The sequence below is a fragment of the Castor canadensis genome, chromosome 11 (assembly GCF_047511655.1).
Source record: "Castor canadensis chromosome 11, mCasCan1.hap1v2, whole genome shotgun sequence".
NCBI lineage: Eukaryota > Metazoa > Chordata > Mammalia > Rodentia > Castoridae > Castor > Castor canadensis.
Window position 1 is genome coordinate 51,292,894 of NC_133396.1, and position 14,389 is coordinate 51,307,282.

Consider the following 14,389-nt stretch of genomic DNA (forward strand, 5'->3'; position numbering starts at 1 on the left):
CTGCAATGGCCCGGGAGTAACTGTCATTTGAACAGAGCCCTGACAGGTCCGTGAGCTCTGGCCAGTAACTCCCCCGAGCACTGGGTAACTGGGGTGCCGAGTGTTGCCCCTCCGTGGGCCTCAGTTTCCCCAGCTTCACATTAAGAAGCGGTGGCTTGGATGCAAGGATTCTTGAGGTCCCTTCCAAATTTGTCACAAAATTTTTTTGTGGGGGGCGAGGGTCTCAAAAACTACAAGGACGCATCCCCTTCACCTGAGACAGAGAGCCCCGGTCTGACCACCCGGTCTTCCAACTTTAGCCTAGGGCGCTGCGGTCACCCTAGCGGGCGGCACGCAGCCACCTCCGCATCCGCCGCCCTCCAAGTGGGGCCACAGTGACACCTAGTGGCAATGAGTATTTCTAACACGTGGCTTCCGGAGGCCTGCGTCTGGGGCGCCTCTCCCCACGACCCAGATCTTTTCCGCCATCGCCATTGGTGTGGGGCTGGGCCAAACCACAATAACACACGCTCCCTTGCGGGTGTTTTGTGATCCGACGGTGGGGCTGGGTCTGCACACCGGAAGGACCGCCCTCCCAGCCCCCGGGCGACGTCGGGCCGCGGAGCCCCGCCCCCACAAGTCCCGCCCTTTCCGATGGCACTCTCCGACTGCGCCTGCGCACCTTCACACACAGGCGTACTTGTATTTCGCGAAGTTGCAGCTGCCAGGAAACATGTCCCACGCTCCTCGCCGTCTGTTTCCAAGGTAACCCCGGTACCTCTTAGCAATCCGGAGCCTATAACCCTGCCATGGCCGCCGCGAGTCCCAGCGTCTTCCTGCTCATGGTCAATGGGCAGGTGGAGAGCGCCCAGGTAAGTGACCGTTTACTGTGCAGGGTCACCCTCCAGTTTTCCCCGGGATCCCTTCCCTCAACCCCGCGGGCTGCAGCGAAGCCCCTGCAGAGCCGTACCATTCCTTCGAATTAGGCGGGAGGAGAGCCAGCATTTGTGAGGCTTGGTGCCAGGTTGCTGGGCTCCTTAGTCTCGATGTGTAGGTGTGAAACAGACTTGAAGAGGTTGAGCTGACACGGAGGTCACTGGCTTGTGGTTCCATCGTGTCACACTTGGTTGAATCACGGGCAGAAATACAGAGGCTCAGCCGTTCCACTTTACAGCTTCAATCTTGCCCTAAGGAAGTGGTCAAGCTGGGATTTGAACCCAGGACTGTCTGACAGTCAAAGAGTTGCTACTCTGTCCTTCAAGCTGTTTGTTGATGATAATTTATTATTCTTACTGGGAAATCTTACTAAGCTCTGCCAGGTCCAGTGCTTCATAGAGTATCTCTTGCCTTCCTGATTCATCAGGGATACTGCTCACCTCCACCTTAGCCTGATACCCAAGATCATCTCCCCCATTCTGTTCTTATTAGAGGTTCCAGCTGGGGTGGGTGCTCTTAACACCTCCCTGTGACAGGGAGCGCCAAGCCCTCAGCTCCAGCCAAGCATATGCTCTGTCCTGATGGCTTCCTGGGTTCTCAGACCTTTCACCATTCCCTTCCATCTGGTCAGTGTTCACCCTGTGCCAGGCACTGGGGACATAGGCATGAAACCTGTACCCTCTTCACAGTCAAACAGGGTTGACAGACATAGGCATTTGGTGCTTTGATGGAGGGAATCACAGGGGCTGAAGGAGCCAAGAGGTGACCCTTAAGTCAGTCTGGGAGTCAATGCAGGAGTCTGCCAGATGATAGAAAGGGAAGGGCATATCAGTGTTTGCCCAGGAACAATAGCAACCTGGGACACTCCTCAGACTCCCACATCTCAGGCCCCAGCCCTGTTCAGCTCCATGTCTACCCCTTCCCCCTCGCCCCCCACCGGCTGTATCTTAGACCCCACTCAGGTGGCTCATGTTCAGAAGTCCTACGAGTTACACTACCTAGCTAGTGCCTGGGCCTCAACTTGAGTTCCAGCAGACAGATCCCATGTGTTTCTCCCACAGTTTCCAGAATATGACGACTTGTACTGCAAGTACTGCTTTGTGTACGGCCAGGACTGGGCCCCCACGGCGGTAAGCTGGACTCTTGGTCCCCCTACTCCTGGCCTTTGTGACTGCTGGGGTTTCTGAAAGTGTTCATCACATCCTTCCCTTCCTGAACCAATTGAGAGATAGATGTGGAGGTCAGAGAGGACTCCTATACAAGTTAGTTCCTGGCAAAGCTGGAGTAGAGAACACAGACACCACTAGGCTCACTCACATGCCTCACCCTGTGTGCTTGCATGTGACAGCCAAGAGGGACTCATGGCAGTGCAGCAGGCAGGCCCTGCAGAGCAGCCTGGACGTGGCTGAGCTGCAAACACTCTGGGTCAGTCCCCCCCACAACGTGGCCCCTCATCAGCCAGCAGAAAGCACAGGAAGTGAACAAAGAGAAAACAGGGCTCTTATCACAGGCTTAGAGAACAGTTTGTCCTCGCAGAGGCAGGGGGCTGTGGTGAAAACCTCTGCCAACCACCATGTTGTACTGTTTGCAAAGTACTTGCTTAGTTCTCACAGCAGTTTAAGAAGAGGACACCCACTTATGTAACTTCTCTGAGCCTCAGTTCCTCATCTGGAAGCTGTCATGTTAATACTTTCCACCAGCCACTCATTGAATAACTACTCTACTATCAAGTCTTCCAGGTGTTGACCAAAGCCAAACAAAAGTCCCTAGCTTTCTGGAGTACAGTTGTTATGGGAGAGACCAATAGGATAAAGCAGTACAATTTTGGTATGTCAGCCAGTGCTAAGTGCTAAAGAAGGAAATGAAGTCAGGAAGAAGGAGGTTGGAATCTAGATACAATGGCCAGGGAAGGCTGTACCTTGGTGACTTTTGAGTAAAGATCTGAAAGAAGCAAAGGAACGAGCCATGAGGAAATCATGGAAAGAACTCCCCGGGGAGAAGGAGCAGAGTGCAAAGACCCTGAGGCAGGAGTGTGCCTGGTGTGTTTGAGGAACAGTGAAGAACTAGTGTGGCCAGTGAACAGAGTGAGCAAGGCAGAAATAGTTGGAGATGAAGCAGGGAGTACAGTGCCAGATGTAGGTCAGAGTGAGGACCAGGATCTTTACCCAGGGATGATGATGGGACCCCTTCAGAGGGCTTGGGGTATTTTGGGTCATCTCTCTCTCTCTCTTTATTCTTTCTTTTTTTGAGACAGGATCTCACTGTGTAACCCAGGATGGCCTTGAACCCTTTCTGTTTCAGCCTCTGAGTTACAGGTGTATATCACCACACCCAGCTCCATCAGAGGGTTTTTAACAGAGGAAAAAAGGGTATGACTTGTGTTTTAAAAAGTACCCTCTGGCTTCTATGCTAAGACTAGACTGGGAGCAAGGGCAGGAGCAGGGAGACCACTGACTACAGTGACACAGAAGAGAGCACAGCAGCAGTGGAGTGGTGAGAGGTGACTTGAATTTCAAGTACTGGTTTCCTGCTGGACCAGTGTAGAGTAAAGAAGAGTGCCCAGGGGTCGCCTGAGCCCCTGGAAGGCACATAGCCCTTGCCTCTGTGAGAAGACTGCCATGAGCAAATTTGGGAGAAGTCAAGCTCAGCCAGGTGTTAAGACAATCCACGTGGAGATGCTGAATCTGGGACTCAGAGAGGACATAAAATTGAAGTTCATCCACCTGCAGACCACATTGAAAGCTAGGTGACCAGTGAGATCACCAAGTACAGGTGGAGAAATGGCCAAAGATGGGGACTTAGGACACTACTTAGCATCCCAGAGGGGCTGACCACAGAAGCTGAGCAGGAGTCACCCCCGAGACAGAAAGTTCCAGAGACCACCGCCCTAGAAACCAAGGGAAAATGCACATCAAGAAGCAGATCAGGGAGGGGGAGGATATAAGGAAAGGGTGTAGGAGGGTGAATGTGGTAGAAATACTATGTATTCATGTATGAAAATGGAAAAATGAGACCTGTTGAAACTATTCCAGGAATGGGGGAAGGGGGGGATAAAGGAGAATGATGGAGGGGGGGAATTCAACTGTGATACATTGTAAGTACTTTTGTAGTAAATATCATAATGTACCCCCAGTACAAGAGTAATTTTAAAAAATAAATAAATAAAAATACAAAAAATAAGACATTAGGTTTAAAAAAGACTTTTAAAAAAAAAAAAGGCACATTAGCCAGGTGTTGTGGTACATGCTTGTAATCCCACCAACTGGGAGGCTAAGGCAGGAGGATCTCAAGTTCAAGATCAGACTGGGCTACATAGACACTGTGTCAAAAAAAAAGAAAAGGAAAAAAAGCTGGCCTCCAGTGGCTCAGGCTTGTAATCGTAGCTACTTGGGAGGCTAAAATCGGGAGGATTGTGGTTCGAGGCCATCCTAGGCAAATAATTCTTGAGATCCCATCTCTAAAATAACCAGAGCAAAAAAAAAAAAAAAAAACAGACTGGTTTAAGCAGTAGAGCTCCTACTTTGCAAATGCAAAGCCTTGGGTTCAAATCCTAGTCCTACCAAAAAAAAAAAAAGAGATCAACTTTCAGAAGTGATTGGCTCTATCAAATACTGCTGATGAGTCAGGTACAGTGAGAAGAGAGAAGGGACTGTTGGGAACAGGGTCATGGGTGTTATTTGCAAAATCCTGTGGTAGAGTGGTGGGGCCCATAGTCAGGCAGGAGTGCGTTCAGGAAAGAACAGCAGAGAGGCATCAGAGGTGGTGAGAGAGACACCTTTTCCAAGGAGTCTGCCATATGTGGTGAGCAGGAAATGGGGTTGGCAGGTATGGAGTCAGGAGAGGATTAGTGGTGACAGAGAAAATAACATGTGAATGCCGATGGGAATGTCTGGGAGAGACTAGTGACACAGGAGCCTGCAAGTACTGCTGCCACTTCCTTCAGGTACCTGGTGGAGGGGCTGGCCGCCACCAGAGGCTGTCACACCTTGATAAGATAATTAAACTACCTGATCTAAGTCAGGCATGGTTTTGCATACCTATAATCTCAGCACTAAGGAGGCTGAGCCTTGTGAGTTTGAGGACAGCCTGGGCTACATAGCAAGACCCTGTCTCATAAACAAACAAACAAAAAGGTTTCCAGACCTAAGAGGTGCTCCACTATCTCTTAATTCCCTTTGTTGGAAGTTCCAGTCTTGGTAGAAGATAGTTGTGGAAACAGCCCTCCCAACTGCCTATACTAGGTAAGGGGAAGGGACATGGCCCCTGGAGCTCAGACCAGCTGTCTCTGTCACTGTCCCCACAGGGTCTGGAGGAAGGGATCTCACAAATCGCATCCAAGAGCCAGGATGCACGGCGAGCACTGGTGTGGAACTTCCCCATGGACATCACCTTTAAAAGCACCAACCCCTATGGCTGTGAGTCTGCGGGGGTGCGGGGCTGAGCTCTTATGTGGCACTCTGGGAAGACAGCCTTTGCCGCCTCCTGTCACCACTGCCCACGTTCAGATGGCCACTGCCTGGCATCTGGGTTCTTGCACAGCCTTTGGAGTGCTTGCCACCTGCCCATTTCCTTCGCCTCCTGCACCCCAGTTCATTTCTGCAGGCTGTGCACTTGGCCTTCTGGCAGTAGCTCAGGTCAGGCTCCAGTCTGAAGCCTTTGCCAGGTGCTGTGCCTGGGAAGGCAGGGCAGATTCTCAAGCCTGGTATACAGAGCTATAGCAGCCAGGCCCTGAGCTCTGACTCTGTGTCTCTCAACTTTTCCTGCCAGGCCTAGCTACTTGTTCCTCCTGTGCTGGTCCCCAAATGCCCTCTCTGAGCCTTTGTTCATGCTGTTCCCTCTGCCCGGATAACCCTTCCCACATCCTCCGTCTACCTCCTTCCCAAGAACTTCCTTGCTTACAGTGTTTACTACCAGCCTTATCTGGTAGTAATTAACCATCTTAGTTGCTCACTGTATCTTAGCGTCTGCTGAGTATGAAGTGGGGCAGGCTCCCTAGGACTGGGAAGACTTTTCCCATATGGCCTGTCCACACTGCCTACTCCTTTCTACTGCATAGGTTCCTCTCCCTTTCTTTTCCCATACAGCCCTTGCCATCAGCTTAACCTCTAGAGGCTGAGTCTGTATTTGAATTCACGTCCATTTGATTTCATAGTCTGGGTCTCTCTACTGCATATGGCCTGGACCCAGCTTCCCAGGGTTCGGAGGATCTGGAGTCAGGGCTGCCTGCTGGTGCATCTGGGTGCAGACTTCCATCCATGAGCAAGAAATCTTCTGTAGGTTTCCCAAGTCAGTGGGCCAGCCTCCTCCTGCTGAGGACAACTGAGAGAGAGGAATAAAATACTGAAAGGCAAAACCAAAAACCAACTCTTGAAGGTGTCAGAGAGCTAGCAAAGTAGTGGAGATTTACCAAGCCAAGTTCCAGCAGAAAACCAAAAATCCAGATAAGCAGTCCTGTCACATTGCTCCTGGGAGTGTTTGCTGAGTCCCCTGAAGGTGTTTGGAAAGACTGACTAATACCTCTGACACTGGCCTGGCCCCAGGTTCCATCCCCAGCACCAGAAATGCAGAGAGAGAGAGAGACAGAGAGAGACAGACAGACAGACAGACAAATAAAATCCACAGTGAGCTACCACTCTTAACTTCCTAGAACAGCTCAAGTTTAAAAGATTGGTATGCCAAGGTCTGCAAGGGTGTAGCTTACAGGAGTTCAGAGAGCACTGCTTGGGGAGCACACATTGATGGGATCACCTTGGAAAACAGCGCGCTGTGACCTTTCAGAACTGTGCATTGACCTACCTGTGTGATTCCCTTCTTGGGGCTATACCTAACAGCAGTGTGTGCACACGTGTGCCAACAGCCTGTACCACAGTGACCTGGGCCTCACTGTAATAGCTCCCAAAGGAGGAGCAGCCTGTGTGCCCATCAGCACTACCATGAGCAGCTATTGTGGGAATTCTGATGGCCAAGTATTACATAGCATTGAAAATGAACAAATTCTCTGTACATAAAACCATCGGAATCAATCCCACAAACATAACATTGAATTAAAAAGGCTGGGTACAGCTGGTGGCTTATTCCTGTAATTCTAACTACTTGGGAGACAGAGATTGAAAGGATCACAGTTCCAGGCCAGCCCAGACAAAAAATTAGTGAGACTGTCTGTCATCTCAACCAACAATTTTAAATTGGGTGTGGTGGCATGCACCTGAAACCCTAGCTATACAGAAAGCCACATAGGTAGGAGGATTGTAGTCCAGGTTGGCCTGGGCAAAAACATGAGACCCCACCTGAAAAATAAAGCAAAAGAGGGCTGGAGGCATGGCTTACACGGTAGAGCACCTGCCTAGCAAGCACAAAGCCCTGAGTTCAAATCCCAGAACCATTAGAAAAAAAAGTGTATAAAAATAAACATACTGTATGGTTCCTTTTCTATAAATTCCAAAAAATGAGTAAAAATAAAGTACCATGTTTGGGATACATTCTTTGGCAAGGAAGCCTTAAAGGAAAGTGAAGGGGTAGTTTCGTAAAGTTCAGAACCATAGTTCCTTTGGAGGAGGAGCAGTGGGAGGTACAAACCTCTCCATCCTTCCTTGAGCACTTTCTCTGCATAGACACTATTCCAAGGGTTTTAAACAAGAGAGGGTAGGTAACTTACTTAAGGTCAGTTGGTAGTGGCCACAGATGGGAGTCTGCCTGGTGGGCTCTCCCTGAGCCTCACCTGTCACCTGGGACGATGAGCTCCCCCTGTGCATAGAGGACAGAGAAACTAACAGGGTGGAGGCACCTCATGGCCTCTCTGGATGTTAACAGGAAACAGGTATAATTGTTAATATTTTAAAGGGAGGTCTGGAAAGCCTTGCTTTCTCTAACTTCTCCAAGACACCCCCAAAACAAGCCCGTCCATTCTGGTCCCATGAGCCCATGCAGTGCACACCTGAGTGTGACCCCCTGCTTCAGAGAGGAAACAAGCAGTAAGTGGGCCCTTTGTTGACCCTGATTGCAGCCGGGGCCCAAGCCTGGCACAGGGTGTCTAGAACTGCTTCTGGACACTTTTCTGTTACTCCCACATCTGTGTGTGAAAACATGTCCCCCCTTGAGCCTACCACTGTCTCCAGAGCCTTGAGCACCATCCCATGACTCAGGCCTGCTACCTCCTGCACTTTCCCTGGGCTTCCCACATGCTGACCCTTCTTTGTCTTTCCCAAGGGCCACAGATCGTGCTCAGCGTGTACGGACCAGACGTGTTCGGGAATGATGTGGTCCGAGGCTATGGAGCGGTGCACGTGCCCTTCTCACCTGGCCGGTAGGTTTTTTTCCTGACCTACTCCCTGGCCTGCAGCCTGTCCCTCACTGGGCAATTCTGGCCTTGGGGCTAAAGTACCTTCACTCAGTAGGGCTTCCTGGGACAGTCACCCCTTTTCTTCCATGTTAGGCCCAGGCCAGCCATGCTCCAGGTTCTCAGGAGCTTGGGCAGCTCACTAGGTGGAGCATTGGGTGGGTGTGGCCCATATGGGGAGGAGACCCATGTGGGTTAGTGCCAGGCTCGTGCTGCTGGCCAAACACCAGGTGGGGAGGGCAGGGAGTGGATCCTGAAAAGAAAGACTTGCAGACTGACCTCTGAGGCCTGAGACCAGCACCACTTTGTCTGCACCCTGTTGGCACCCCTGGCATCACTTTTGTGTTACTCCCACATCTGTGTGTGAAAACATGTTTCAGGCACAAAAGGACCATTCCCATGTTTGTGCCAGAGTCTACATCCAAACTGCAGAAGTTCACTAGGTGAGTTTCCTCCTACAGCCCCAGGCACCTCCTTCTGATCTAGTGGTTTGTGTATGTGCTGAGAAACCTCCCAGGTCTTCGGGCTGCCCCACCTACTGTGGACAGATGAAAATAGGAGGGGAAGGGGGGACTGCTCAGTCATTGGGCTTTCACTGGGCTCCCATGGGCCACCATCTGGCAGCACCAGGCCATGCGGTTTTCCTCTGTGCCCTGTGTTAGATGGAGCAGAGGAAGAGCTCCTGTCAGATAGGAAAATATTCACAACATAGTGTGTTGTTAGTTACAATCCAGCAGTGCAACCAGACTCCTTCAGTGACAGTGGTCCTGGGGAGCTGTGACCAGCCAGCTACTAAGTACCTTCACCATGGGTGCCTCTGGGAGGACTAGAGTGGAGCCAAGCAGCCCTCAGGGAACGTCTGGGGAAGAACACCCCAGGCTTATGAAGTCAGTGTGGTGGTGAGTGAGGGTGGGGACAGGGCCAGAACACAGGTCCTATGGGAAGGGCCCAGGGGGCAGAAGCCTGGAGGTGACAGTACCTATAAGTACCACGCCATGGAAATGCTTAACACTTTACCATATCGGTCCTGGGCTTTTCTTTGCTGGGTGCTTGAAGGGTGAACCCCATGTTTGCTATTCCCCTATCATAAAGAAGATACCTGTTAATTAATGTAAGAATTAACATTAATTAATTAATGGGGCTGTCAGGGAAGCAGTGGCCAGAGCATATCAGCAGGCTTGGGAAGGGGAAGGGCTTTGACTCCCCATAGACATCCAGCATCCTGCTTGGTGTTTGCCCTGCTCCATGATCCTGAGGGACCCACCCTGAGGGTCTGACAGTGAAGGCAGGGTTTTATCTTCCTGGACGCAGAATCCAAGGAGGCCACTTGTCAGGCAGAGCCACCTGCTCCCTTCCCTGCTCTCCCATTGCCTCCCCATCCATCCCTCCTCAGCCTGCCCGCCTGCCACAGCACTCTCACCTCCATATTGGTTTTTTGTGCCCACTGGAACTAGTTACCACAAACTTGATGGTATAAAACAACAGAAATTTATTTTCTCAATTTGAAGCCCAGACGTCCAAAACTCCTAGTACTGGACTGAAATCAGGTGCTGGCAGGGCCACACCCCGTCAGGAGGCTCCAGGGAGACCGTTCCTTGCCCCTTCCAGCTTCTCATGGCTGTCTGCCTTCACAGCCTCCTTGGTGTGTCTCATTTCCCTTGGCATGCTTCAACAGGAAGGGCTCATCACTTGGGTAATCCAGAATAATCTACATTGCAAGGTCCTTAACAACATGCCTACAAAGACCTTTTTTTTTTTTTTTCAATCCTGGAGCTTGAACTCAGGGACTTCACCTTGAGCCACTCCTTTTTTGTGATGGGTATAGGCATGAGCCACCAGCCTTTTTAACTGACCTAAGGTCACATTCAGTTTCCAGGAACTAGGACCCGATCCCTCTAGAGGCCAGTTCAGCTTCCTGCAGCCCCTCCAACCTAGCTAGGATTCACTAAGGCCAGAAGACCACACAGAGCCCTGCAGGTGTGGGGGTCACTCCCCTTCTTGCTTCCCATCTGACTGCACTTGGTGTTCCTCAGCCCACTGTGTCCTGCTGTGTCTTAGGCTATGCCTGGAACATTCTTTCCTGAACAGTATGTCTCTTCACCATCAGATGAGCAGACCCAGGAGATGACTGGAAATGTGAGGGTGGGATTGGCCTGCATGGTAGGGACTGCTGTTTGTGCCTCAGATCTCATAACCACCCACAAGGTGGGCACCCTTAGAGTCTTGCTCTCTGATGGGGAACTAGGTAAAGAGAAGTGGTAGCTGGTTCATCCAGTCTCTTCTGAAATACACAGCTGCTGCTAGAGATCCTGCCTTCCCTCTTCTTCACACTGGGAGTCCATGAGTAGTGGTTGCTGGTCCCTCACTGTAGTACCCCCCATAACCTCCTGCCCTGGGACCCTCTGGAGAGCCGTAGAAGAGGTACTGTGCATCTGAGACAGTGGCAGGCGTGGTCAACGGTCATGTTGTCAAGGACACCAGAGGACATGCCTGGAACTGCCCTGGGAGAGGGCTGAGCGCCCCCATCACACACCCACCCACACACAGGGGACCCAGGAACACAGGTGAAGCTGCCGAGCAAGGCAAGAGTCTTCCTGGGCACTGTTCCTACCTCACCACATGTACCCATTAGGAATAGTGTACACACTACTCAAATGAGCGTGCTGGGGACAGGGCCTGCATGCCCCAACCATGTGCACAAAGCCCTCGCCAGCCCTGATACCACACTGTAAGACTGCAGCCTGTCACTGGGCATTTGCAGAGCAAGGCTCCTGTGAGGATAAACTGACTGCTGGGCCCAGTGCCTGGGGGATGAATAACTGCTGAGTCAGGTAGCCACGGATGTCCCCAAAGCACCCCAGGGCCAAATCCTACCTAGGAAGGGTAGGGTTTTATATAGCAGCTGAGTGCCTTCACCTCACAGTGAGGTGGGTGTCATTATTATCCTTTTAATTGGCAAAATTGAGATTCAGTGATGGGACTTGTCCAGCACCCCACACTACTCAGAAGCAAAGCTGGGCAGCCTAGATCTGGCCCTTCTTTGTGGTGGGGCCCTTATCACAGAGGAGGGTAGGGGGTTCACACTGTCCCCTCACTTCCCCTCCCACAAGTCAGCTGTCACCTTTCTGGGATTTCTACCTGGATGCAGCCCACCCAGCCCCAGATCATCCTCAGGGGCTCAGATCCAAGAGTGCCTGGGCTGTACAAGCTAGACACTTACCTGGCCAGTTGGGGGGGAGGGGGATGCTGCAGGGCACCTGAGGCCTCTGTAGGCAGTGAGACCCAGATGTGCTAGGGAGGCTCTGCCCAGGACTTGGTTCCTAGGAGACAGTTTGGGGGAGGGATGCTAACATTTAAAGCCAGGAGAGCCCACATATGTCTGAAAGCAACAGGGTCCTGCTCACCCATGTTCTCCTGTGTTCCCAGCTGGTTCATGGGACGGCGGCCTGAGTACACAGACCCCAAGGTGGTGGCTCAGGGTGAAGGCCGGGAAGGTAAAGTTTGATGCTACCACCCCCCCCTCTCCATCCAGAGGCAGGTTGTAGCTGGGGAAGGACAAAGTGGTCCCTGGGACCTAGTAAGATGGGAGCCAGTCGAAGAATTTTCCTAGACCACCTCCCAGATAAGGGCCTGGCTGAAGTGGAGGGTTTGTTGTTATCTGTCCCACTGCAGCCCCTTGACTTCTCAGTGAGGAATGCAGGCCTGCACCATCCTCATTTTACAGAAGAGAATAGTGAGGCCGAGAGATGCCTAAAGTAGCCTAGGTCTGCCTCTGCCTGGGCCCAGCCCAGCTGATGCTGTCCTTCTGTCCCTAGTGACCCGTGTCTGCTCCCAGGGATTTGTCACTCTCCTCTTCAATGTGGTGACCAAGGACATGAGGAAGCTGGGCTACGACACTGGGCCTGCAGACACACAGGGTGTCTTAGGGCCCAGCCCGCCCCAGGGCATCCCTCGATGAAGGCCTTTTCTGTTACCCTGAGTCTGAACGGAACCGTAACTACGGACTCCTTACTGCCTTCCCCCTTCCCATCTACCACTGACCCACTGGCCTTAAGTGCAGCCTGGGGTGGGGGTGGGGTGGTTAGGGACAATGGGATTGTTTTATATAATAAAGTCACATTTTTAGATACCCCAGGTCTAGGGCTATCCTCTCCTTTCACGCCGCTCTCCATGGGAGTATGTCCTGGGGTGGTGGTAGAAGTCATAAAAGGCTACACTCCAGGATAGCAAACCATCACACCTGGGAGGCCTTTTCAGCCTCCTACACTCATCCGGAATGGGCACACTGTCCACCTCTGAGGTATATAGTTAAGTAGAACCACTTGCTCAGTGCACAAACTCTGCTCCATGACTGCCAGCTTCCCTTGGCAAAAATCCTGTTAGCAGGAGCTAGATGGCAAAGTGTCCAGGCACAGTGGCCCCTGGCCTGCCCTCTGTCTGCCTTCCCTTGCAGCCTGAGAGTGGGAGCTAGAGACCCTCCAGAGGTGGGAGACTGCTGGCTGCAATGCAGCTTTTTGCAAGCCTCACAGCTCAATACCCTGGCATCCGTGGGGGTCCTGAGCCACCTGTGCACACACCCTGGCATGGCCTGAGCCTCCTCCCAGCCTGGGCGAGCCCTGTAGGGATAGGAGCAGAGCTCTCCAAGCACATGTAGTGCCTGGGCCCAGACATGCCCAGCCCTCAGCGGGCTGCAAGGCCACAGACCCTACCTCCACCAGCCACCAGCTGGCTGCACACTGCTCTGGGCTGTCATTGGAACTTGCCCTCTCTCCCAGGGCTTCTCCCATGTCCTGCCCCCAGCTCACTATGCTTTCCGGTATTCCTAGTTATTTCTAGCTAAATTGATAGGATTGTTATCACCTCTGAATGGAAAGCTTCCTCTTACTTCCAGAACCCACCCTGTCCCCTGCAGCCCTCTGGAGTGGCATCTGTCCCCTCTCACATTCCCAGTACCACAGGGCCTCAGTGGGGTGTGTCCTTGCCCGTCAGTGTTTCCACACCACTTCCCTCCTTCCCATCCCAGCTTCTGGAAGCCCAAGCTATCAGACCTTACCACAACTGTTGGTGTCACCAAAGACATGCCTATTCTGTTCAGTCTTTTTCTCCAGCTATTTTTTGGCAGCACTGGGGGGTTTGAACTCAAAAGTGCTTGCTAGGTACACGCCACCACCTAAGCCCCTGCCCTCTCCAGCTGTTCTTGATGATGTTGATCCATGTGGATGATCTTCCAAGTTGGCATTTTTCTCAGCCTCCTTACTTGCAGTGATCTTGACCTCTATCCCCTGCCAGCCACCCCATCCCATCGTCAGAGCTGCTTGTTTCCAGCAACTGCATCACCTTCAAAGTCTGGATCCAAGTGTCCTCTGTTCCATTCAGGTCCTCAAAGTTGCTTGCCAACCCCCTTCTGCCTCCTGACAGCCCTGCTGTCCTTCAATCCCCATATTAGAACTCAGCCATCATAGCGCACTCTAGTTGTCTCTTCAACGTCTTTGTAATTTCTTCCTTTCTGTGCAAATTCGGCATGAAAACCTCAGCCAGCTCTGCCCCACTGCAGTGCCTTCCACCCTTAGCCCAGCCTCCAGCCTCCAGCCTCCTCGGAGAAGGCCCTCCTTCCCACACTCTCTCTCCAAACCTCTTGTTTGCTCCCTCCAAGTCCCACTCCCACATCCCAGACAGCCACTACCTTCCTGGTCCCCCCCAGAGGCCTCTGGCTGGGTCTGCCTTGCTGAAGAAGGCTGTCTTCACTGAGACTCTGGATTTTAAGCTGGATGCAGAGACGGATGGGACATTCTGTCCATGTGTGGGAAGAGTGGAGGATTTGGTGACCAGAGGACACAAAGGAAGTCTGCCCAGCTGACAGACAGCAGCTTCTCATGGAGCAGCTCTTCTGAGGCAGGGATGAGGGAAGCACAACACAGGGGGCCTCGAGGCACACCAGGAATTGATATTGGAGTGGGCACACTAGCTGCCACCTCCTTCAAAGCAGGCCTCCACCATGATAAAGGCATGGCCAGGAACCCAATGCTCCCCTGCCACACCCTCCAGCCTGCTGTGGCAGTCCCCTCCTTCCCCTGAAGCTGAGGCACTAGGACTCCCTAGCCCACCAGCCCTCTCCGTAGGATGGGATGGATAGAGAGT

The 14,389-nt window shown here is 52.2% G+C and overlaps 1 protein-coding gene across 5 annotated transcripts; it reads left to right on the top strand.

Moving 5' to 3' along the window:
• Positions 1-644: 644 nt before the first annotated feature.
• B9d1 (B9 domain containing 1) lies at positions 645-14,351 on the top strand. Of its 5 annotated transcripts, XM_020184570.2 has the most exons (7): positions 653-851; positions 1,977-2,045; positions 5,219-5,330; positions 8,122-8,218; positions 8,632-8,694; positions 11,678-11,745; positions 12,067-12,380. In XM_020184570.2, the coding sequence occupies exons 1-7, from the start codon at positions 789-791 to the stop codon at positions 12,207-12,209; spliced, it is 615 nt and encodes a 204-aa protein (XP_020040159.2). In that variant the 5' UTR covers positions 653-788; the 3' UTR covers positions 12,210-12,380. The 5 variants fall into 5 exon arrangements, with proteins under 5 accessions (XP_073902806.1, XP_020040158.2, XP_020040157.2 ...); XM_074046705.1 differs by lacking the exon at positions 5,219-5,330 and having other exon boundaries at positions 645-851; positions 12,067-12,205; XM_020184568.2 differs by lacking the exon at positions 11,678-11,745 and having other exon boundaries at positions 648-851; positions 12,067-12,616.
• Positions 14,352-14,389: the final 38 nt, after the last annotated feature.